Raw genomic sequence first — 25,614 nt, 5'->3', positions numbered from 1 at the left:
CCTGACTGCTGCCAGGCCCTTCTCCCCCAGGAGCTGGAGGGTAGACCACAGTCTCCCTCCAGGACAAGGGAGGACTCTGGGACCTCCCATTCTGTCCAGCCAAGGGAATGCACCAAGATGGTCAAGGGCCCTAAGGCCCACTGCACCAAGGCCCCTGCCCCACCAGATCTTAACCAGCCGGCCAAGGCACTTAAGGGAGCCCAGACCTGGTACAACCTGTGGGCAAGGCAAGAGCCTCCAAGGAGACACTTGTCTGCCTGTACACAAATGCCAGGAGCTTGGGGAATAAGCAGGAGGAACTCGTCCTCCTGCTAAACACAAATAATTACGACGTCATAGGGATGACAGAGACCTGGTGGGTCTCCACCCATGACTGGGCCACAGGTATAGATGGCTTATACCCTGTACAGAAGAGACTGAGTAGATAAAAGGGGCAGGGGTGTAGCTTGCTATGTTAAGGAAAGCTACACGTCCCTGCAAACTGATATTGGTGACCAGTGTGCAACCATGAGCTCATGACCTTCACTATCCACCGTAAAGCTAGTAAGTCAGTCAGCAACACTGAAGTCCTTCAGGAAAGCCGATTTGACAAGCTCAGGAGGCTTGTCAGTGAGGCCCTAAGGGACCATGACCCCAGGGAGAGGGGAGTTCAGGAAGAGTGGTTGTTCCTCAAGGGAGCAATCCCCAATGCATAAACTAAGTCTATTCCCTCTCAGAGGAAAGGCAAGAAGAGGGCACAGCAGGCCCCCTGGCTCTCCAGGGATCTAGCAGACCTCCTAAGGCTAAAAATAAAGGCCTACAAAGAATGGAAGATGGGATTCACCTCCAAGGAGGAATATTCTGCACTGGTCCAGTCCTGCAGGGAGCAAACCAAGAAAGCCAAGGCTCCAACCAGCTTTGAGTATCAAGGACAATAAAAAGTCCTTTTTCAGATATGTGGGGAGCCGGAGGAAAAGCAAGGGCAACTTTGGATCCCTGCTGAACCAGATTGGACAACTGACAACTGACACCCAGGAAAAAGCCAACCTATTAGATGGGTACTTTGCGTCAGTCTTTCATCAGTCCCATGGGACGCTCATGCCCACTACGGGACCGGGAGGTCTGGGTGAGGGAGATCCTCTGCCCTCTGTCGGGGAGTGCGCGTTAAGTCACTACCATCTCTCCGCATCAGGACTGCTCACTTGTCGCCAAGGAGTGGCTCACCTGCTGTTGGACGTTTTGCACACGCTTGCCTCGCCTGCCACGACTTTGATGATGACACCGGCCTCGCCTGCCACAACTTTGATGATGATACCAGATGGTCCGGCGCGTGTCATCCGAATATGAGACTCCTGAGCTTCTCGCGGGTCCTGTGTTAATGAGGGCTCCGGCACCCCTACACGCTCGCCCATTCCACCGTATGGTGACTGCCTATTTCGTCGGGTATCCCTCAAAACGTCCATAAGAGAAATGCAAAGGTCAACATAAAAGGTTACAGCCAGGGGTTCACGAGAGCAGGGAAGCTGCTTTGATCCTCAGCAGACGTCCCCCTATATTCCCCTGTATGCCATGGGGTTGGAACCGTTTCCTTAACTCTCAATGAGCTCTTCAGGCCTCACTAGGGCCTCCTGAGGCCACTCAGCCCCTAATTACAGGAGTGAAGGTTTCACCATCAGTGATTGTCCCTATAGTACAGTTTATACAGTACCTGGCTCCTGCCGGGTCCCAGCCGCTCCTGGTGGCGTCAAACAGTCCACGGCCTCTCTGGGCTGGCTGCCCGGGCTCCAAAGCCCTGCTGGGGCTTACCCCTACCCCAGAAGGTCCTGCCGCGTCTCAGGACGGCTCGCATCCGCTTGAGGGTGCTCTCGCCAGTTTCGGCTCCTCCGCTGCCTTCTTCCGTTTCCGCCACCTTGCTTGCCGGCGTTGGCGGCTCCTTTATGCTGGCCCTGGCCAGCCCGGCTCCTCCATCCTCCGTGCACCTGGAAAAGGTGAGTTCCCGCCCGGCGTTTTGGGCCGGTGTGCGCGGGATTAGTGTGATTGTGTCGGGGCGGGTAGCCTTAGAGCCCCCCGTCTCCTTCTCTCCCTCACACCCTCCATGAATGCTGACCTCGTGAAGGAACACCTTGAGAGGCTGGATACCTTCAAGTCAGCTGGCCCTGACAATCTACCCACCAGGGAGCTGGCGAACATCATAGCCCAGCCCCTGGCACAGATCTTTGAGAACTCCTGGCACTCTGGTGTAGTGCTCCAAGACTGGAAGAAGGCCAATATGGTGCCTATCTTCAAGAAAGGGAGGAAAGTGGGTCTGGCAAACTATAGACCCATCAGCCTGACCTCTATCCTGCAGAAGGTGTTAGAAAAGTTTATTAAAGAGGTCTTAATGGACTGGCCGATGCCAACATCCTGAGGGATAGCCAGCACGGGTTTGTTGTGGGTAGGTCTTGCTTGACCAATCTCCTTTTATAACCAGGTGACCTATCACCTGGACAAGGGAGAAGAGATTGATGTCATATATCTTGATTTCAAAAAAGCCTTCGATCTGGTATCCCATGATCACCTTTTGGCAAAACTGGCCGATTGTGGCCTTGGGCCCACCACGATCCGCTGGCTGGGAAATTGGCTCCGTGGTCAGACCAGAGGGTGGTAATTGACAGAAGTCAATTGTCATGGTGCCCTGTGACCAGTGGGGGTCCCCCAAGGCTCTGTCCTTGGACCCATATTGTTCAACATCTTCATTAATGAAGTGGACATTGAAGTCAGAAGTAGACTTGCCAAGTTTGCTGATGACACCAAAGCCTGGGGCAAAGCATCCACACCTGAAGACAGGAGGGCGATCCAGGCTGACCTGGACAGGCTCAGCAGATAGTCAGATGAGAACCTGATGGTGTTTAACACCAAAAAATGCAAGGTTCTCCACCTTGGAAGGAAAAACCTGCAGCATCCTTATAGGCTTGGCAGTGCTATACCGGCTAGCACTACGGAACAAAAAGACTTGGGGGTCCTCACCGACCACAGGATGAACATGAGCCTGCAGTGCAATGCTGCGGCTAGTACAGTGACCAAAACACTGGCTTGCATCCATAGATACTTCTCAAGCAAATCCTGGGACATCATTCTCCCCTTGTACTCGGCCTTGGTGAGGCCACAGCTGGAGTACTGCGTCCAGTTTTGGGCCCCACAATTCAAAAAGGATGTGGAGAAGTTTGAGAGACTCCAGAGAAGAGCCACACGCATGATCAGAGGTCAGGAAAACAGACCTTATGATGACAGGCTGAGAGCCATGAGGCTCTTTAGCCTGGAAAAGCACAGGCTCAGGGGTGATCTGATGGCCACCTATAAGTTTATCGGGTGACCACCAGTATCTGGGGGAACATTTTTTCACCAGAGAACCCCAAGGGATGACGAGTTTGAATGGTTATAAAGTACTGCGAGAATGTTTCAGGCTGGACATAAGAAAGAATTTCTTTACTGTCCAAGCTCCCAGGGTCTGAAATAGCCTGCCATCAGAGGTTGTTCAAACAACTACATTGAACACCTTCAAGAGCAAATTGGATGCTGATCCTGCTGGGATCCTATGGCCCCAGCTGACTTCCTGCCCTTTGGGCGGGCGGCTGAACTTGATGATCTTCCGAGGTCTCTTCCAGCCCTAATGTCTATGAAATCTATGAAATCTAATTTGAAAGGCGGAAAATTGATAATTAGACTAGAATTTGTTTTTAGTGGCTATCACTGAGGCCAAATACACAGCAAGGTTCAATGTAGGATTGGCCGTGTAGATAGATGCTACTAACCATAGTTATAACAGGTAAAACCCAACGCGTTTAGATGTGATATAGAACCTAATGCTTCAATATTTAAGCCATAGCCAATGATTGAGGACCTCCATGGGGCAGGTTTATTCCACATCTTCTGTTGTGTAGGTGACTGTCAGAGATAGAATACTGGACTTAAATGAACCATGGGTCTGTTGCTACAGGCTTACAAAAATGTACAAAGCACAACCTGTCATTATTGGCAGTGAACTTACTGGCATATAGTTAATTGTAATCAAATAAGGTTGGTAGCTGGCTGGGAAATCTTATGAGAAGTCTTGATAGCATGGCAAATGATTTAGTAGTTCTTTCCTGTTGGGGGTGGGGGGGAGATAAACCCTGGGATTAGGAAGCCCACAAGAGGAGCATTGTGTTTCTTTGGGATTTTTTGTCCTTCCAAGGAGGGAATGTCTTCCTTGTTCCAAATTATAAGTCTCTCTCAAGCTCTATATAGCTTGCACAACTAGAGATGTGTTCTTCCAGAACAAGGTGTTGTTCCCTCTTGGTTTCCGTTGGATTGGATTTGGAATTTCTCTCCATAAAACAAAGTCCTCAGTTGTATATAAGACATGGAGGTGCCTTTATTTTAGATTTTAATGAAGTTAGGTAGCCATAAGGGGTGCTGACAGATGTGTAGCTCCCCACTGTAACTCATAGCACTTCATAGAAAGCATCATGAGTTACAGCAACCCCCCTGCCCCCAACCCAACAGACGTTCACTGTTTGGTTGGGGCATGGGGGGAGGGGGGGACAACTGAGCTCCACTTTAGAGCTGGTCCAGGGAAGAGAGGCTGCATGTCTGCTGCCTCTTTTCCCTAGCCATGTGCTCTCTCAGCTCTGGTGCTGGCTTCAAGATGGGAGGGGGGAAGGGAAGGAAAGGAAAGAAGGACTTTTGACTTTTTGATTACTTTATTAAGGGGGTTCAGGTATACAACAATGGTGGCCGCTTACAAAGCAAAAACACAAACAACTTACTACCAAACCAAACCAAACCAACCAACACATCACACCATGACAGACACCTTCGCTGCATTTCACGTCGTGTCTTACATGCTAATTATGTGGTTGGCATGCCGGCCACACAGTCATAAACTATTCAGACCCTGCTCCATCCCATCATACACGTAACAAAACCTTCAACTTCCACACAAAAAGAAAGCAAAAAAGCAGCCTGGTGAGGGTCCAGGATGCGGCACGAGCTGGAAGTCGCAGTTCGACACCGAACCAGCCCGGTCGCCCAGACCGATCATGACATCAGAGCGCATATTTGAGACGGCCGTCCTCCACCTGGCACAGTGCTCCCTCAAGGGCCCAGCGCGTCTCAAAGGTGGGCACTGCCCGCCGGAGCACAGCATGCTCAAATTCCAGTGAGAGGCGCGCCTGCACCAGGAGGTGGAAAAGCTGCAGGGCATCATCTGAGCCGGTTCCGGCGGCTCTTGAGGACGGCCAACTTGGCCTGACCCATTACAAAGTTGGCCAGGCAGACGGGGCCCTTCTCAGCCGCTAGGGTTCCCCCAGCAACTGCGGGAACTGGAGGTGATGGGCCTGGGATTGGAGGTGGAAAGTGACTTGCCAGGCTTGTACCATGCTATGGTAAAAGGCTGGAAGCACCGCCCAGTTCAAAAGTGTAAGGTCCAGCAGGAAGAGCTCCTGGTCAAAGCCGAGGGCCCCCACCCTCTGCAGAAACTGGCATGCCAGGTGTTGCCAAGGTGGGCGCTCCTCGCTGTACAGGAGTCGCTGGAGGCGGAAGGCGACCACCCTGCTCGCCAGGTCAACCAAACTCTGGCCCCCCTCAGTCATAGGTAGGTAAAGGACAGGTCATGGGAGCCAGTGGCACCCGTCCCAGAAGAAGTCAACCAGGAGGCGCTGGAGTCTCTCGAGCAGGTCCTCCAGTGGATCGAGTATGGCGCACCGATGCCACAGGCTCGCCGCCACTAGGTTGTTCATGATGAGGACGCGTCCACGGTAGGAGAGGCTGGGTAGGTGCCAGTGCCACCTTTGTAGGCGGGCCTTCACTCCTTCCTCAAGGCTGTCCCAGTTGCGCGCCATGAAGGTCGGTGGTCCCAGGAACACACCCAGGATCTTAAGGACCTCGTGGCGCCAGGTGAGGCCCCCGGGCAAGCCGGGTGGGTCGTGGCGATCCACTCTCCAAGCAGCAGGGTATCACTCTTGGCCCAGTTGATACGGGCCGAAGAGGTGCGTTCATAGGCTCGCTGGCAGGCTGTCAGGGCCTCCACGTCTTCCTGGGTGTTAAGGAAGATGGTCACGTCGTCTGCGTATGCTGAGAGCTGCAGCGGTGGGGCAAGGGACGGGCCCACGGCTGGTGGCAAGGCCACACCGCTCAGGCGCCGCTGCAGTGCTTGCAGCAGTGGCTCAATGGCCAGGGCATAGAGCATGCCCGACAGGGCAGCCCTGACGGATGTCTCTGTGTGTGGGGAACGGGGCACAGAGCATGCCGTTCACCTTGAGCAGGCTGGAAGTGTCTCGATACAAGACCTGGAGTGCGCCGGTGAAAAGGGGCCCAAAGCCAAAGGCCTCCAGGTCTGAAAGAGGTAGGCGTGGTCAACCTGGTCAAAGGCTTTCTCCTGGTCCAGAGAGATAAGGCCAACGTCCAGGCCAAAGAGTTCACTGGCAGTAAGTAGGTCGCACAGCAGAAACAGGTTGTCTTGGATGGTTCTGCCTAACATGCAGTAGCTCTGCTCAGGCCCAGTGACGGGGGCCATGACAGTGCGGAGGCGGGTAGCCAGCGCTTTGGCCAGGATCTTGTAATCTGTGCACAGCAGGGAGACCAGCCGCCAGTTCTTAATGCAGCCAAGGTCTCCTTTCTTGGGCAGCAGCGTGAGCACTGCACGGCGGCAACTGATCGGCAAGACCTTGTCAGCAAGACTCTCCTGGAAAATGCGCAGGAGGCAGGGGGTGAGAAGGGGCCAGAAAGCCTTGTAGAACTCCGCAGGTAACCCATTGAGGCCTGGGGCTTTGCCGGAGGCAAGGCCAGCCGCGGCCGCTGCCAGCTCCACCAGAGACAACTCCTGCTCAAGCTCGCTGGCCTCCAGGGCATCAAGGCGCGGCAGGCCTGCATGGAGTTCCCGTGCGGCGTCAGGGCAGGACGGCTCAGCCGCAAACAGGTCATAATAGAAAGCAACAGCATGCTCATGTACTTCACTTGGGTCAGTGATGACCTGGCCCTCAGAGGTCTTGAGGTGATCTAAGACTTTGCTCGCTGCCCGCCGTCGCTCCAGGTTGAAAAAGAAGCAGGTCGGGGCATCCGTTTCAGGCAGCTCTTGGCAGTGGGTGTGGAGCCTCGCTCCACGGGGTGTACTCTGCGCCAAGTCACGCAGACACTTCTTCCGGAACCGGAGGCTCTCGTACAGCACCGCATCACTGCCGGCTGCCAGCAGGGCAGCCTCGAGCTTTACTACATCCTCCTCCAGCTCTCTGATACGGCAGCACAGTTCATTTGTGGCCATCTGAGTGTACTGCTGGCAAAAGGCCCGGATCTGTACCTTGCCCACATCCCACCATAGCTTCCAGGAGGAGTAATTTGGTCTTGTGGCCTCCCAGCTCCGCCAAAAGTTGGCAAAGCAGTCCTGGAAGTAAGAGTCTTGAAGCAGGCTGACGTTGAAGCACCAATAAGGCGCTCGTGTGCAGGTTCTCCCTGGCAGGCTCAGTTCACAAAAAGCCAGGCCGTGGTCTGACAGGCCCGAGGGAACGATGCGGCTGCTGCGTAGGAGTGGCAGGTGGTGCCTGGTGACATAAATGCAGTCGAGGTGGGCCATAGTGAGACCCCCGGCACTCATCCTGGCCCAGGTGTAGTGGCGCACGTCGGGGTGCAGGGCTCGCCAGACGTCGATAAGGCCTTCAGTCTCCAAGACGGACTGCAGCTTGCGGGCTGAGGGCAGGTGAGGCTTGGGCCCCGTACAGTTGAGCAGGGTATCAGTGGTACAATTAAAGTCCCCACCTACAAGAAGCAGGTCGTCGTCCTCGCTGACATCACGCAAAAGGCCGGCCAAGGTCTCAAAGAAAGTGACCCTCTCCTGGCCATCAGAAGGTGCATAGATGTTGATGAGCAGCAGATGGTGTTGTGCTAGGGTGACGTGGACCGTCAACAGGCGGCTGGGGACAACCTCTCGTGCCACCGCCGTGTCATGCTGTAGTTGTGACGATAGGGGAGTCGCGACCCCGGCGCTAAGGTTGGTGCCATGACTCAAGAACACCTGGCCTTGCCAGGCAGCGTGCCAGGACAACTGATTGTGCCTGTCAGAGTGCGTCTCCTGGAGGAAGGCGACAGCCAGCCACTTCTGGCACAGGAGCTCCAGGACGGCCTCTTGCTTCACCGGATCTCGACAGCCATTGATGTTGAAAGTGCCAATGGTTGTGGCTGCCATGGGTGTGAGTATGGAAGAAGAAGAGCAAGGTAAGGCGTAGATAAAAAGCAAGCCCCCAAGAGTCGAGCAAAGGCAGAGACAGGTCGAAAAGAAAAGGCCTGTTGTGCCCTACTCTAGTCCAGGGACCCCGCCAGGCCCCACTCATCTCTTACCCACTAGGCGAGCTTCTCCAGACGATAGGCCATCTGCCTAGTGCCCAGATCTTGCTGCATGAGCTTGGCTGCAGCCCTGGCAGCCTTGATGAACACTTTAGGGTCCACGCACCATTGGGTGATGCGCGCCGCTATGTTCTTTTGTTCTTTCGTTTGCTTTAGAAAGGTCAAGAGCCCCCCATAGTCAGGACTGACCCGGGGGGGTCTACCAACATGGGCTGCACATTTCCCACAGAGGAGCGGCGAGGCCACACACTGGCTGGGAGCACTGCATCCACACCCTCAATATCCAAGCCCATCAACCTCCTCTGATCGTCTAGGTCGAGGTCTGGCTCTTGAAGAGCAAGCCCCACCTTCTTGGGGGGAGAGAGGTCATCCCGCTCTCAAGGTCGCTTGCGACACTCAGAAAGCTGGATTTCCATCTCACAAGCCTCCTCATCTAATTCAGTGGCCTGGGATGTGACCAAGAGGTCAGCAGACTCCTCTGCTGCTCCCTGGGTCAGACCTCCAGAAGCGACACATTGTGCATATGTCTTCTTGCCCCCTGTCTCCAAGAGCTGGGAGATGCGTGAGGTGTTAATGACCCCTGTCTCTGCCTCCCCCACCTCCAAACTGCTCTCCTCCCTGGTCAGCAGGGTCGCTGACGTGACAGCCGGAGCAGGGCCAGGCTCTCCAGCAGGGGCCTCCCCAGCACCAGCTGAGGAAGGCCTCAGTGGGGATGGGGAGTTCTGAGGGGTCCCTTTCACTTTCTTCTCTTTGTTGTTCTTTTTCTTCTTCTGCTTTGTGGCAGATGACCCATCCTTTACAGAGGATGGGCCAGACTGTGTCTGGCCTGTCTCCCCAGAGCCAGCCACCTCAGCCAAAGCCGTGGTGGAGAGCAACTTGCAGGAGGCCTGAGCCCTGTCATCCGACAGGGCCTCGGTGCCACAATCATTGACCACCCCAGCCTCAAACGGGGAGGTCAGAGCAGGCAGGGCGGAAGCAGAAGCATCGGTGGCGTCTCTGCACTGGTCGGGGTGGGCACTGTAGGTGGAATGAGTGGGGGGGAGGGTTGGGGCCTAGCCCCAGCCCCTCCGCCAGATGACACTCCCACGCCAGAGACTTCAGCCCCCTCAGATGGAACAGGGGCAGGAGGAGGTCGGGAAAGGCTCCCGGCCTCACTGGGTGGGGCCTGCATCCCGGAAGTGGATGGGCCGTCCATTGGCATCGCTGTAGTCGCCGGTGTTTTGGCCGATCCCCCCCCGTGGGCACTGAGCTGCTAGGTGGGAAGAGCTCCCACACTGAAAACACGTGGTCTCCCCACAAGAAAAATAAATCACATACCTCTGCCCGTTGGACAAGAGGCTCAAGGACTGAGGCAGAGACCATGAGCCCTCCCTAAAGAGCATGAAAACCTGCCTTCGAAAAGACAGGACATGCCTCAGTTTGGGGTTTTTACTCCCTATGGTCAACCAGCGAATGGGACTCGTAAGCACCCCATAGGGCTTGAGTACCCTGGCCAGGTCTCGATCGGTCACGTGCAGGGGCACATTAGAAATCACCACCCTCACCGCTAGGGTGTCTAGGGGGGTGACAAAATAATGTGCGCCCGCAATGTCCAGGCCCTCTACGCACACCCTATGGACTAGGGTGGGGTCGCTCAGATAGATCATCGGGACCGTGTTGACACGACCCGCGTAACGGATGGTCTGCTGTCCCAAGAGACTAGCCAGAACATCCACGCAGACCTCAACCCCAACGAAGGGAGGGGTGTGCACCCTCAACCCATAGGTAATGGGGAGGTTCTGGGAGGCATCCTCATGCCAGCTGCTGGGTGTAGGAGCAGCTATTCCTGATAGGACAGGGTTAATTCCCAACTCTAACTAAGCAAAGCAACAACAAAAAAAGTTTATAGTAACTAAAAAAGATAGGTGTCCAGGAAAGCGGCCACAAAACTCTAGATGGGAGGGGGAAGGGGGTGGAGAGAAAAAAAAAAAGCGGCTGGGGTTTGAAAAAGCGAAAAAGAGCACCCCGCAGAAGGCAAGCTAATGGATGATAACTCCCCGCTACAAGCAAGAAGAAAAGAAAGAAAAGAGAGAAAGAGCGAGAAAGAGACAGTAAAAAAGAAGTCTGCGAAGACAAAAAGACCGGAAGTATGGGGGGATGGGACAAAAGGAGAGAAAAGGGGGGGAAAAAGCTGCAAAACAGCAAGAAAAGAAAGAGAAAGCGAGATAAGCAGAGGCCAGAGACCTTTAGACAGGTGGGAGTGAGAAAAGAAAAGAGATAGGAAGCCTGCGAGTCTTACGCTCGGGATCGCCCCACGCAGCTCCAAGCAAGCCTGGTCCGGTGTGTCCAAAGCGGAAGGAAGGAAGGGAGCTTCGTCTGGGGTTTGCCCAGCCTGTGCTGGAGGGTGGGACAGGTGGATTAGACCCCCCTCACAGCCCTGCTTCTAGGCAGGGACAAGCAAAAGTTACTGAAAGTGTTCCACTTTGGAGCACCTTTATCTGAACTCTCGTTAAATAAGGATTAATTTGTTCTGCGATTGGGCACTGTTAAAGCACTCTGTAGCTGTGCTCTTTTGTCAGGGCATGGCTGTAAAGCACATTTTAAGGGGATGATTGCACAACAAACGTAATTTCTGTCTGTCCAAGATTACAGGAAAGGTTCACTCATTGTTTAGAAATTGGCTTAAAGGTAGAAAACAGAGCGAGTATAAGTGGTAAGTTTTCGGGATAGGAAAAAGTTAAAAAAAAAAGGTTCCCCAGGGATCTATTATGGGACTATTAACATATTCATAAATGTTCTGGAAAAGGGGCGAGTAGTGAGGTGGCCAAATTTGTGGATGACACAAAATGATTCCAAGTGGTAAAGACCACAGTGGACTGTGAGGAACTTAGAAGCATCTTGCACTATTTAGTGCAATGGGCAACTAAATGGCAGGTGAAATGTAATACAAATGTGTAAAAAGATGCACATGGACAAAAATAATCCAAACTGTACCTATACTACAATGGACTCTACATTAGCTGTTAACATAAAAGAAAGAGATCTGGGGAGTCATTTTAAACAGTTTGCTAAAAACATCAGCTCAGTGCTCAGCAGCTGTCAAAAAGAGACAAAATGGTAGGCATAGGAGACTGGTAGGGAGTGCATGGGGGACACATGCCCCCGACAGGGCTGTCCTCACTGCCAGTGCTGCTGGCGGCTTCTACGGGTGCTCGCCAGCCCCGTCCGTCCCCACCATCAACACCTCCACTGGCTTCAGCGGGTGCTCACCAGCCTTGTTCCCACTGCTGCTGCCAGCTTCTGCGGGTGCTCCCCAGACTCAAGAGGCACCAGTCGCCCATGTAATGGGGATTATTAAGAAGGGAACTGTGAATAAAACAGAAAGTATCATTATGCCCCTTCATAAATCCATGTTGCATCCACACCTTGAATACTGTGCCTAGTTTTGGTTGCCACATCGTAAAAGGGATACAAAAGAACTAGAGAAGATATGTAGAAGGGCAGAAAGGATAATTAGTGATACGGAGGGGCTTCCTTACAAGGAGCAACTAAAGAGGCTGGGTCTCTTCAGTTTAAAAAAGAGATGAGGGGGAACATGATAAGGTTTTACAAAGTAAATAGGTATTTATTATTTACTGTTTCTCACAGTACAAGGATTAGTGATCATAAAATGAAACTAGTAGGTAGTAAGTTTAAAACTAACAAAAGGAAGGTCTTTTTCACATGGTCTGTAATTAAAGTATGGAGTTCAATGCCACAAGATGTTGTGGGAGCTGTCAGTTTAATCACATTCAAAAAGGGATTGGACAGATTCTCGGAGGAAAGGTGCATCAGTAGCTATAGAACATGGGACTTAAGGGTACAAGTTCCTAGACTTTAAATGCTGGAGGCTGCAAGGAGGATAGGAACAGGGGAAAAACCCTGATCAGACCCAGTTCACTTGCCCTTTCAGGATCTGCTCTCTGCCCCTGTGTGACACAGGATACTGGACAACATGGAGCTATGGCCTGACCCAGTAAATGGCAGTTCTGACATTCTCATGAAGTTAAAAAAATTAGCTTCAAAGATAGGTATTTTTATGTGGAGGTAAATCATGAGTATTTTCTAGAAATTAAAGCATACTCGGGGCTCTCCAAAATATTGAAGACGACCGTTGGAAAAAGACACTCCTTGTAAAACTCTTCTGTCTGTTTAATGTTATGACTAATTTATTGTATAATCACTAAGGAAAGAGCTACCTCCATCATTGGTAAAATCATGAAGCTTTGTATAGCATTTTGCCTGTGCCTAATACATTTTAGTTTCAATTTTTTTTCCCTCAGCTGCCTTGCTTAAACTCCTATGATAGCTACTGCAGCAATCAAGTAGCAGCCAAAGCTTTACTGGATCACAAGAAACAAGATCATAGAGTGCAGGATTTCCTACAGCGCTGCTTGGAGTCTCCTTTCAGCCGTAAACTGGACCTTTGGAATTTCCTTGACATCCCGAGAAGTCGTCTAGTGAAATACCCATTGCTGCTCAGAGAGATTTTGAGACATACACCAAATGATCATCCAGATCAACAACACCTTGAGGAAGCTGTAAGTTTTTGTAACACATTTTATAATGTTTATAAAAGCATCAGCTGTGAAGAGTGCTGTATAAAACTTGTGGATACTAATTTATAAGTCTAAATATGTAAAGATTTAAATATATATAGATAGATCTATATATATATTTATAAATAGATAGATAGATATCTATAGATGGATAGATGGATATCTATAAAACCAGCCCATATGTTTAAGAAAATGACTTCCCAAAAGGAATTTATTTTCTTACTGGAACATCAGCACTAGCTCCTCTACATCAGTTGCAGTGGGATGCTAGAACCATTGCATAAATGTAAGGGCCTAATTCAAAGGATTAAGAAGTCAATTGCAGGATTTCCAGTCACTTGAATTGACATTTATATTGGGCTGTAAAACAGTGACCCCTGCCCTTTGGTTCCTGGGCAATATGTGGCTCTCAGTATCTTCCACTACTGCTCATGGCCAAAGAAAATTAAAAAGTTAAACTGAAATCGACAGGCAGAGTAATGTCTGATATTGCCTACATCATGTTGGTTGCTCAGTATTGTCCTGGGTTCAGTGAAGGTTGGAGACCACTGCCCAAAGGGCTGGATCTAATAAAATACTTGGCTGTCTAAAATTAGGTGTTACCTTCTGGAGTAGTATCCATATCCCAGAGTTTATGGCTAGAGACAGATATTACACACAGACTGGTTTAAGTGATCAGAAACTGATGTAAACCTGTAACAGAATATAAGTTCAGTGTACATAAACCAGTTTCAAAATGGCTGAAATCAGTTTGAGACAAACCTGGTTGAATGTAATGATTGAGCTCAAACAGGTTTATGCAACTTCTGTCCCAGGCCCTTTCCTGGTTTAAGTTAAACCAGAGTCCCCCAGCATCTTGACATGCTCTCTCAGCTGTGCTCTCTGCTCCAGTGGAGCAGGGCTGGCCCTGCCCCTCTTCTCCCTAGCAGGAGCAGGGACAGACAGGATGGGGGCCTGGCCAGATGCCAGCCCACAAGAGAGTAGGAAAAACGTTAATTCCAGCCCTCCCAAGCAGGACCTACACTTCTCCACTGGCTGCTCCGGTGGTGGGGGCATGGCTAGCCCTGGCAGTAACCTGGAGTGAACTGGCCAGGGAGCGGATTTAATTCCCCTTCCCCTGTTTCTTGGGCACGGCATGAGCCAGGGTCTTCTGGGGACTCCTCCGTCACTGTTATAGTGGCAGAGGCATGGCCAGAAGCTGGCCAGCATGGCCCCCTTAGGCAGGGGAAGCCAAAAGCAGGATTAATCCCCTGCTTTGAAAGTGGCATGGTAGCATGCCAGCCTGCTGCTGGGCAGGCCTGACAGCAAGACACATAGTGCCACACCATGCCACATTCAAAGCAGCGGCAGCAGTAAGGTATGGATGCGGGGAGCAGAGGCTGAGCCCAGCTGTGGCCTGTCCCTACCCTGTGCAAAGGTCGGGACCCTACATGCCCCCTGCTTTGCTCCCCGGTGCTGCACTGGCTCTGGAGGAGCTGCCAGGCTCCAGTTGCCTCACAGCCTGGCCTAAACCAATATACTGTGAATGGGGCCCAATATACTGTGAATGGGGCCCCGGCTGGGCTGGGTCCTGAGGCAATCACCACAGTGCAGGAGGGAGTGGGGCGGGGTGGATGATTCATCCTGCTCCTACCTCACTCTCAGGGTGTTCCCTGTTTCACGCCCCCCCCAGCCCAATTAAAAGGAACTTGCCTGCCTGCACCTGGGCCTGCTGTGACTGTGCAGGTATCTGAGTGTGTGCATGCCCCTCCCCCCTGTGGCTGGGCTACTCTCTGGCTATTTTTGCTGCCCTGCATTTGTGGGGGCTGACCCCTGTTAGCCCTCCCTTTCCACTGCCTATGAAGGCAAGGCTCACATTTTTCTTCCTGAGGCTGGAGGCAAACAGGGGAAGGAGCAGGAGGCTGGAGACCCACCAGGGATGAATGGGGAGTGGGGGGAATGAATGGGGAGTGGGGAAATGAACGGGGAGCTGGGGGAATCAATGGAGGCAGGGGGAATGAGCTTCCTGCTCGTTCTCCTATCCTCTCCAGCCTCCTGCCTGTTCTCCTGCTCATCTTCAGCCTCCAGAGGCTGGAGAAGAGCAGGAGAATGAGCAGGGGGCTGGAGACCAGAGGTGGGGGAGCTGTAGCTCCTAGCAGGGCCTGAGACCCTGCAGGCAGGATAGTCCATGTGCTGTGGTGGGGGGGGGGCGCTCTGCCCTGTGGCGTGCAGGGCACGATTTGTGATTCATAGGAGGTGCACGTGGGTGCATGTGCACCCCCTGAGCATGGTGCACCGCTTGCTACCCCTCCACCCCACCCCCGCTGTCATTGGCATCTGTGGGCAGTCAGCGATTGCCGCGGACCACTACTGTCACTGTCAGCAGTGTCTGCAGGTGGTCACCGCATATCACTGCCACCATGCTCACACCATCGCCAGCACCGCCGTGCCCCACCAGCTGCCAGGGGCATGCGCCATTCATGCAGGGGACCCACCCCTCCTAAGCAGCCCCCACACCCACCGTCCCCCAACACGTACTTACAAAGTGACTCACATCCTTCCACATCCCCCTACCCCCCTTCCCACCTCTTCCTTCAAACCCCAACATTCCTCCATCACATACCTACTATGTGATGGGGAAACCCAAAGCAAACATTAAAACATATAGATATTTAGGATTTATTTAATTATGATGCTAGAGACACTGGTAGGCTTCCAAATTTCTTTAACGTTGTAAATATAGCAATAAAACTTTGTCCATCTGATCAATCCCCCTTTCTCTCTCTCTTTTGTTCTAATTGTGGAAGAACGTGGATTTCGGGGTATTTTAAAAAGTGAATTTGGGATGCTGCTTCAGCAGTCTAGCTGACACAAGGGTCTAGTGTTCCCAGATACCCATTGTCTGGGCCCCAAAAGCTCCTGAGGTCAAGTAATCCTGAGTTGCCAGCCAGGGCAGATTTTTATACTGCTGGGGCCAGGACAGGGCAGCTTTTTATATTGCTGGGGACAGCACAGGTGCTGGCCTCAGGCTGTAACTCCCCCTTGCTCCAGATCCGGGAGGAGTCAGGCAGGGTTATTTTGCCAGAAGTGTCACAATTTGCTCCATAACAAAGTGTGTGTCTGGGCAAGTGCACTGAGGCAAAAAGCTCTGGCACAAATTTGTACCACTTCTGTTTGAGCTGCTCCAAGTGCATGTGCTTGCATGAGTGGATGCGCCCAGTAAGTGTAGGTGCTTCCTGCTGTGCTGCAGATTTAAGGCCTGGCTTTATAGAACACATGTAGATGTGTTATTTTGTAATATGCAGGCAGGCCTTTTCTTTAATTTAAAAAAAATAAAAACATAACAAAATTATTGAATGGTTTTAGTTTCAATTTCAAGTTTTTGTATTATTGCTTTAATCAATGTGTAGTAATACAACTTTTCATGTCAAAATACTTCCTTTCCTGGAGTGATATTTGTTAACTGTTTAACAGTATATAATCTGGACAGCTTTCTTGGTATTACAATAGCCTTATATAGTTTTGCAGTATTCTGTTTCAACAGTCATTTTTATCTTTGAAATTATGTATTTTACAAATTGTACAGTAGCCAATATAAAGCAGGGAACTGGAATTACTATATGTGGTTAGCTTTTTATCACTGTTAAGGTTTATAAGATAAATTTGTCATTCTGTCTGGCAGTGTGCTGTACACAGATCAGGCCAACTTAATTCCTGGAGTATCTCTTGAATTCAGTAGAATCTTGAGAACTGTACATTAAGTACATCTGTATATTCCAACTAGCCAAATACAGCATTCAGCCATCATATTCGAAGGAGTGTGCATAATTATTTACCAGTGACAGCTGGTGGTCAGCTCTTTTGGTTTTGATTAGTAAAATTCCTCAGTTACAGTTGGCTGCAGCCCTTGGAATTTAACATCCCCATGCCTGCAACTCAAGCTGGGTCAATAATTAGTAATACATTTATTAGAGATTTACTTCTATTTGAGAATTGTTTGCAAGCTGCTTATTAAATACTGAATTTTAATTGTATGTTTCTTCATGGAACCTTTTTCCTCAAAAAACCAACTCATTTCTTGTGAATAATGGAATCAAACTAAAATAGTGTAAATGGTAATTTGCTTTTGACAAATATTCAAGAATATCAGCTTACAATTTGCTTTTTGCAAATAATTAGTCTACTGGTGGTAAAGTACTTGAATATTTGCAGGAAAAAACTACAGTTAGAAATTCAAATGACTAATTTGAATGAAAATACACTGAAAAGTTTTTCAACTGTATTTTCAACCACTACTTCAAAAAAGGTGGCCATCTGAATTTACTCTCTTTGACTCTGATTGTATTGGGGGAGAAAGATTCAAGATTTTATTGGTAGCCAATTTAGGTACCAGTTTTTGTTGTTGGCATACAGAGAGGTAGATGGGTGACCAAAGAAGCTACTTTGAGCTACAAAATATAAGTGTTAATAATCTTGTACACTTTGGCCTCAGTTTATTTAAAAAGCCATTTAATCAACAATTTCAAAAACAACATGCAGGGAAAAGACAGAGCTAAAATATAAGTTAATAAGACCTACTAGATACCAGAAATAGAAAAGTACTGCATGAATGACGCGTGGCCCTGGAGGCTGAGGGGGCACAATGACAGCCCGCAGGTGGTGGTGGCAGTGGTGGTGGGGGGAGGTGGTGAGCTGCAACCACCTGCAGGCGCCGCTGGCAGTGTTGACAATGCTTCTCTCTGCACCACTTCCAAAAGTCCCTCCGCCACTTCCGGAGGCAGCGTGGCTGCTTTTGCTGGTGGCCACACTCCCCAGCCAGTGCTTGCAGAGGGGGCCCTGATGTTCTCACCTGTCCCCCTGCCCACCAGCAAAATAGGGAGTGGAGTCTGACAGGGTGTACAACTTGTGCTCTCTGGGGGTGCATGTGCACCCCCATGCACCCCCTACGCATCACCACTGATTTAGCCTACAAAACATGCAATTAGTTTCATTCTTTTAAATTTGTTGCTTTTCATTCTTGATAGTTAGGGACCTACTTAATTTGCAGTTTCATGGATTTTATGGAAACCATGAAATCCAGAATTGTCTGCAAAAACATTTAAAAACCTTAATAAAAATAAAATGCTGGCTTCCCACTGGGAGCCAGTGGTCCTCACAGACAGTGGGGAAAGGCGCTGGCTGGTAGGGTGGCACACAGGGCAGCAGACAAGGTGGCAGCTGCTCTCTCCTCCAGGGCCTCTCTCCCAGTGGAGCAGCACAAAGGGCAGCTGGCAATCAAGACTGGCCACCCTGTCATCCCTCCTCCCTCTGTGACCTCTCCACCAATCAGTGCCAAGAAGTGGGGCCTGTTTATCAATCAGCCTTGAGGGGTGAGGCCGCCACAAAATTACTGCAGAATTAGAACTTTACGCTGTGATCTACCTGTGAAAATTGTAGTCCCCCTGTGAGATACCTACTGATAGTGAATTTTAATATCAAGAAACAAGAAAGTGTAGTTAGGCTTAATACCAAGAGGCAAGCCAAACTTGTAGTCTGTTCTGTTCTGGCTATTACAGTCATACCATAAACTTGCAACCTTCCAAACACATAATTCACCTATAAGGAAAAGGTTATAAATTAAAAAATGTTTTTCTCTTATCACCTAATTAGCAAAGATTCTGAGACGGGTCTGAATCTTGGCATGCCAAATGAAAGTTCATGTGTTTTCATGCCTTTGCTTTTTTTCTTCCATAGATAAATATAATTCAGGGTATAGTGGCAGAAATCAATATAAAGACAGGAGAATCTGAGTGCCAGTATTACAAAGAGAGGCTTCTTTATCTTGAAGAGGGCCAGAGGGATTCATTGATTGATAATTCACGTGTTGTATGTTGTCACGGTGAACTGAAGAACAACAGGGGAGCGGTAAGAAGTGACTTTTTTATCATAAATATTGTTTTTGAAGCTCTACTGTAACCGTGTGGGAAGAGAGGTTCCATGGTTGTTCAAATGTGAATAAGAAAAAAGACTGTTGGTAGTAGTATTGTGTACAGGGTCCTTTGGTGTGAGGTTTTTATGCTCCATTGAGCCTTTAGGAAGGGGTTCCACGCTGTCATACTATATTTAAGCTCTTGGGAAATGCACTTCTGTATCTTCTACAGTGGAGGCCTTGGAGATGGAAGGATAAAATGGTAATCATGGGATGGGAAATATTTGAGTGTTCTGAGCCAGGAAGGTTGTGGGAGCACTGACACTTGAATGGCTGGGGATAAGTGGTTTTCTGTAAAAGAAGAAAAAATTGCAGATACATTTTCTATAGATTATAAAGATGTGGGTGTTAGATTCTAAAGATATCCAACACACAAAATGTGTATGAATTTTATTGGTCTAGCAAATATTTATCAAGTTTTATGGAACTTCATGCATGTGTTCCTGAAGTTAGTGCCAAAATAGGATCCAGCTGTTTCTTAACATTCCAACTTTTGCTGTTATTTTGAGTTAAAAATAGTTTTAATCTTTAATGGTAATATGTAAGCTATGACTGAGAATTAGACACACAGCAATTTAAGAAAGAAAGTATTAGCCATGTTTAAAAGGTAATTCTTGTGTTGGCTCTTTAATGAAGGAGGAGGAGAGATTAAGGATTCCAGTAAAACTTGCAGTGATTTAAAACTGAAATATTAAAGGATCTTCCTGTTAGTAATTTTATTAGAAAAACTGGGCAGTAGAGATAACAAAAAAGATAAGAAGCACAAACTTAAAGCTGATTAGAGATGGCTTGTGAATTAACAAAAGTATCAAATTCTGAGTTTCAAAGACCTGATTTTTCTGAGGAGTTCATAAATTGGAAACAGAATGCCTAGGATTGTTCTGTGATTATATTACTGTATTTGGATAAAATAGGATCATTTCTCTGTAGCTTCTTTACAAAGGGACTTGAGGAGCAGCGTAGAGAGTTAAAAAGTAGAGAGTGAAATAAAATGCTTGAAACCAAGCTACTCTGATTTATTGTGAAAGAGAAGCTGTAGCAGTTGAGAAGGCTGTGAAACCTCAAACATGACATTCATTTCTGTGTGGGCTAAGATCTCAGTCTTGCAAATGCAGGGTTTAAAATATTGTGCATCAGGGTGATCTCCTTTGTGTATATAGCATTATTTGAGGGTGTGAATTAGGCTACCTCAAGTAACATAATGGAGGGAAGAGACTCCAAGTGCTGTTGGCAGGTTTTCATTTAAACATCTAATTATTTATATTGTTTAAAAAACAAATGGTATAGTATATTACAGCTAAAGTGAACTTTGTTCAATAGCTTTTTAAAAAGAAATAATGCATTCATTTTTCTTTTACTCTTTTCTGATAGAAACTGCATGTCTTCCTGTTCCAAGAAGTGCTGGTAATTACCCGAGCTATTACCCATAATGAACAACTCTGCTACCAGCTATATCGGCAACCCATCCCAGTAAAGGATCTTGTGCTGGAAGATTTGCAGGATGGAGAAGTGCGATTAGGTGGATCCATACGTGGAGCATTCAGCCACAATGAGAGAAGTATGAAGTTTGATTTGAATATTTTGTCATTTACTTGTAAGGAGGAGATGAAGCTTTGAAATCCCCAACCATTTACAGCAGCACTACCTAACAGCTTATTTAGATCCAAAACTTAACCTGTATTTCAAACTGTTGTACTGTGAGACAGCTTCTCTCTTATATATTCTAAATGTCAATTTAGAGTTAATGTCAATCTGCAACAGAAATAATGGGATTCTCTTCTTTATACAACAGTAAGAAATGGAAGAGGTTGTAAATTACTACCAACAAAAAATCATTTCTTAGGAATTTATTGAGCACTTTTGTAAATATTATAGCCTATTCAAAAATCTTACAAGTTTTAATCTATTATGATTATTCATCTGTAATGGAGAGGTTGGTTACTAATCCTTAAGGCTGTGACCCTGCAGATACTTCTGTGTGTGGTCAATTTTAAGTCTGTGAGTAGTCCTATTGAAGTCAATAGGATTATTCATGTGCTTCTAATTAAGCATGCTATAAGCATTTGCAGAATCAGTTGCAACAAAATTTCCATTAGAAATCTCCCTTTAACCTTAGGTAGCTACTCTGAGAGAGTATTTTTGAAGGTTTTGTTTGATATTGCATTGATTTATGCTGTAGGTTGCAGGGAAGGGGGTGTTTATCTTACATGGAATACAGTATTCTGGGGTCAGTCTGTAGAAAGCAACGGTGAAATCTTAGAACTTTGTGGGACAATAATGAGCCATGTGAGGCCAGAGAGGTTCCCCAAAGATCGAAGTAGCCTACTGAGCTGCTTAACATTCCAAGGTGGAAAAGATAAACTGGCTTACAAATCAACGAGTTGTAGCTTTTGTGTTTAGTTTTATGCATGAAAGCTTTAAGTGTTAGAACATTACTGGCCATGCTCTGTTATTAACTCTAATAAACAAAACAGCTCTACCAGTTAGAAGGTATTAGAACAGGGGTGGGCAATTATTTCAGCTGGAGGGCTGCTTAACGAGTTTTGGCAAGCTATCGAGGGCCACATGTGTGCCCCACCCCTTTACAGGTACCCTGCCCCTTGGTCACCATCTTGGGACTGGAAGTGCCATCCCCTGACCTCTCACCTTTGCCACCAGAAGTCTTTCCCCTTGACCCTGGAAGTACTCCTTTCGGCAAGGGGGTTGCCATCTTGGAACCAGAAAAACCCGAATTATAGTCTAAAAATCAAACATCTAATACAACATACTTTTATTTGATTTCAAAAAATATTTTTGTCCTGATGTATATGTGTTTGCGTAGTGTACATAGAGGTGATTGCATAATAGCTTAAAATTAAGTCTTACTCTTGTATATTGGAGGAGAGGTGTTTGGGGGGTGTGGAGGTATGGGTGGGTGGGGATAGATTTGTGGGGGGTTGTGGGTGTGGGTGCAGGTTTGCATGCATGTGGCGTGTGATGGAGGATGTGGGTGTGTATGGGGTTGGGGGGGTGTATGTGGCATGGGAGACCGTGTGGATATGTGGGGTATCTATGGAGCCCATGCCAGCCTGGGTTCTGTACTCCTGCTGCCCTGCCTTGGGGCCCTGCTGGCGCCATGACTTAGTGCCCCCCCGACCAAACAAGTGTTTGCTTGTTGGGTTGGAAAAGATAACGCCTGCCTGCACTGGCCTCCTGGCATGGGTGACTGGTGCCACCTGAGTCAGGGGGGCATGTGCCCCCCCCCCCCAGTGGCCACTCAGCGACCAGGGGGGTCCCCCATGGTCAATCTCGGTGACCGAGGTGGGTCGCCCCACAGATGATCTCATCAACTGGGAAGCACAAGTGGTGCTCCTGCAAGTGCCAGTGGCACTTCATCTGGTATCCCTGCTCCCAGGCTGGCGCTCCCTGCCTATTGCCTAAGCAAGGAGCGCTGCCTGTCAGGGGGTGCACCAGTGCTCTAAGGGGGTGCACGTACACCCCTTACACATTGCCACTGCCTCCTGGCAGCCCCTGCGGGGGTGCTCCAAGGAGGCTGCTGAACTGTCCCTTTCCTGAGCCCTGCTCCCCACCCCCCCCAGCTCTGTCAGCCGGGAAGGAGGGGTAAGCAAGAAGCACTGAGATGCCAGCTGGGCTTTGCCTGGCCTGAATCGGGGTGCTGGAGGGAGCCAGGATGGACCTGCAAGGCAGGGGGCTCCAATCCACCCCTTCCACTCTCCAGCTCAGGCCAGGCAAAATAGAGAGGTGGAAGCGAGCAGCAGCAGGTACCCCAGATTGGGTGCTGGGGAGAGCCAGGTCAGGCTCTTTAAAAGTACTCTGCAGCTGTGCATATGTGTCACAGCATGGCTGTAGAGTGCTTTCAAGGGCCCGATCACACAAAAATTATAACTTGTTTAACCACCCTCAGAGATTACACTCCTCTCACATCTCTAGGAAATCTTACCATAGCTCTGGAGAGGCAGACTAGCAAGCTAAAGATTCTGCAGAGCTTATGATTTTAACATCTTCCCTTATAAAATGCACAAACCCAAAGCAATCCACATACTGACAATTCTTATTTTTTTCAGTCAAAAACTTTTTCAGAGTCAGCTTCAAAAATGGATCTCAAAGCCAGTCCCACTCACTACAAGCCAATGACTCCTTCAACAAACAACAGTGGCTTAACTGTATCCGGCAGGCCAAAGAAAAAGCTGTGTGTGGAGGAGAGGCTGGAATGCTGAATTCAGAAGGACATTTCCTAATATCCCCACATGGGAGCAGAGTACCACAGGGAGAAACCAGGCTTGAGCATATGGACCAATCAGATAGTGAGTCAGATTGTAGTATGGACATCAGTGAAGTCAGTGTTGACTGTGAACGCATGGAACAGACAGACTCTTGTGAGAATGGAAAACAGATAGAAACCAATGTTTGACAGAAACTTACACTTCATGAAAGTTAACCTGTGTCTTACCTGTACAGTATTTGCATTCCATAAATGGAACCAAGATTTGAAAAGCACTTTTTAAATACTTTCTTGTGACTATGTCAACACAGTCCTTCTTGTACTTGTACTTTGAGAATAGTACTGTAACTGCCAATTTGTGTAAGCTGGAATCTGTTGCAACTTGTATTCTGTGACATATTCCATAAACATCTTGAGTGGATGGAAGAGGTACTTGACCAGTTATTTTCAATGTCCTGCTGGAAAAAAAAATCTCTAAACTACTGTTCACATGTACATTATATAAATATTTTTTCATGCTTTTTACAGTGCTCCATTTGACCTCTAATGTGGCAGCTGAAGACATGGATTTTGAAAGATGTTGTAAGAAGGATATTAAGCATGACATTTAGTTATTAGTGGTGTTAAAAAGTTTCACAAAAGCATAAACAAAATCTCTGTCTACAAAAATGTATTGGAATAAACTAGGTTAGCTATTGTGGTATTGAATCAACAGGAAGTGTAAAGAGTAGGCCATGTCACCAGTGACTCTTTAGGGTTTAATTAAAAAGGAAAACACTTTAGGGTTCGATACAAAAAACAAACATGAAGCACTGTTCCATCAAGCCAATGTTTTAATGTCTGGTCAATTAAAATCATCATTGCAGTGCCATAGTTTACTATCAGAGCATATAATAATAAAATAAACAACTGAAAAAACCCCTCAACTGCTAACACTGACTCTGTAGATAAAAAGTTGGTAGTTTGCCTCCAGCGCCATTTAGAACTGTGTTATCCCAAACAGGAGAGGAAGAATTGATTAGTGAATAAGCCCTCTTTAATTTTTTGCATCCCAGTAACCTCTACCTTTGGTTTTAAGCACCACAAAGGTTAAAATATCCCAGTAAACTTTGTGCAAATATCTGTTTACAATTACCCATGATCATTTTTTAAGACTATAACAAATTCTGCAAAGTCTGCACTGCTCTATAAATGCCCCAAGGGAGACGATAGAGAAACTTAAAAAGGGAATTTATTTGTCTTTAGTAAATATCACATCCTTTATAGTTTTTTTAGTAAGTTTGCTTCACTAAATCTCATGCTGTAATTGGAAATATCACTGTGTTTTCTGGTGGATGATTTAACTTAGACTATAATTGACTTTACTTATTATGATGAAAGGCAGATCAGCCACTTAAAACTGCAGTTTAAAACACTCTGTGCAAGTATTAGGAATCATTGGTTAATATTTTATTCCCCTGTGCAAGAAATAAATAATTCCAATCTTTTAAATGTTAATCAAGTGGGATGTAAAATATTGTGTCCTAAATAGTGAAACGATTCTTGATATTATATAAAATGACCTGTGCAAAGTACAGCCATACCATAACAAGTAGTAAAACTGTTAAATTATTGCCAAAAACATTTATTTCTTGTGTGTTACAAGTTTACAGAAAGAAAAGAGTAAGTAAAATGTCATTTACTTTGTACATATGTCATGACATATACATTAAAGGAATCAGTGTGACAAGATAAACTATATAAAAACAAGGTATATTACTTTATTTTTCCAAAAATATTGTGGTCAATTTTACCCTTTAGAACATATTTCTGTATTTATAGTTTTTAAAACATGGTGATTTTTTTATTGCAGGCCTGTAATTTATTTAAGCTGCTTCATTTTTAGAGTTGAAAGAAAATACCAATGAAGAAGAGTAGAACAAGAAGAGAAGGAAATATTTTACAGAAGGAAAAAGAAGTAAAAATATTTTAGGTTGTGAACCATTGGTATGACAGCTGTTACCCAAAGTGCTAAAGAAAAAGCATGTAGTGTTGAGTTATGGAAAAAGAAGGTATGTATTGATTAAATACTTATGTATAAAGGCCTTAAACTTTTCTGGAAGCATTCAAATAAATTACATTAAACTGCTTTGGCTTTTAATCGTTTTGCTTGCTTATTAAGTATAGAAAATACTATGGCCAGATCTGCAAAAGGCTTTCAGTAGTAATTAAATAAGCCAGGTTTATGATTCACTACTGGCTGAACTGGTTGTTATACCTGGGGCTAATCTAAATTTCTAACTTCAAAATTTTGATTGGAAACATTTTCAAAGATTTGAGGAATATTTGCTGAAATGTTCATGCTTTCTCTTTTTTGTCCCAGTATGCGTTTTTTGGTCATTCCATATGAAATGGAGCAATTGTTACAAGTGTAAAAAAAGAAAAGAAAAAGAACAATAGCAATGTTACAGTTTTGGTAGAAACTTAGCCTACAGCAGAGTTGCGTAAATCAGGAAATAATATGGGCATTAGCAAAATCCATATGCCTGTGTGAG

The 25,614-nt window shown here is 47.4% G+C and overlaps 1 protein-coding gene across 2 annotated transcripts in view; it reads left to right on the top strand.

The window, feature by feature from the left end:
• The window catches only part of ARHGEF3 (Rho guanine nucleotide exchange factor 3), a 64,442-nt gene extending 39,207 nt beyond the window's left edge, over positions 1-25,235 (top strand). For both annotated transcript variants that reach the window (XM_090021105.1, XM_090021106.1), the window contains exons 7-10: positions 12,636-12,893; positions 18,624-18,794; positions 20,230-20,416; positions 22,923-25,235. In XM_090021105.1, coding sequence (XP_089877231.1) covers positions 12,636-12,893; positions 18,624-18,794; positions 20,230-20,416; positions 22,923-23,269 — 963 coding nt within the window. In that variant the 3' untranslated portion in view covers positions 23,270-25,235. The remainder of the gene's footprint in view (positions 1-12,635; positions 12,894-18,623; positions 18,795-20,229; positions 20,417-22,922) is intronic.
• The last annotated feature ends 379 nt before the right edge of the window (positions 25,236-25,614 follow it).

Source organism: Crocodylus siamensis, chromosome 11 (assembly GCF_052110815.1).
Source record: "Crocodylus siamensis isolate JL-2025a chromosome 11, ASM5211081v1, whole genome shotgun sequence".
In the NCBI taxonomy this organism is placed as follows: Eukaryota; Metazoa; Chordata; order Crocodylia; family Crocodylidae; genus Crocodylus; species Crocodylus siamensis.
This window is presented reverse-complemented; position numbering and strand designations above follow the sequence as displayed.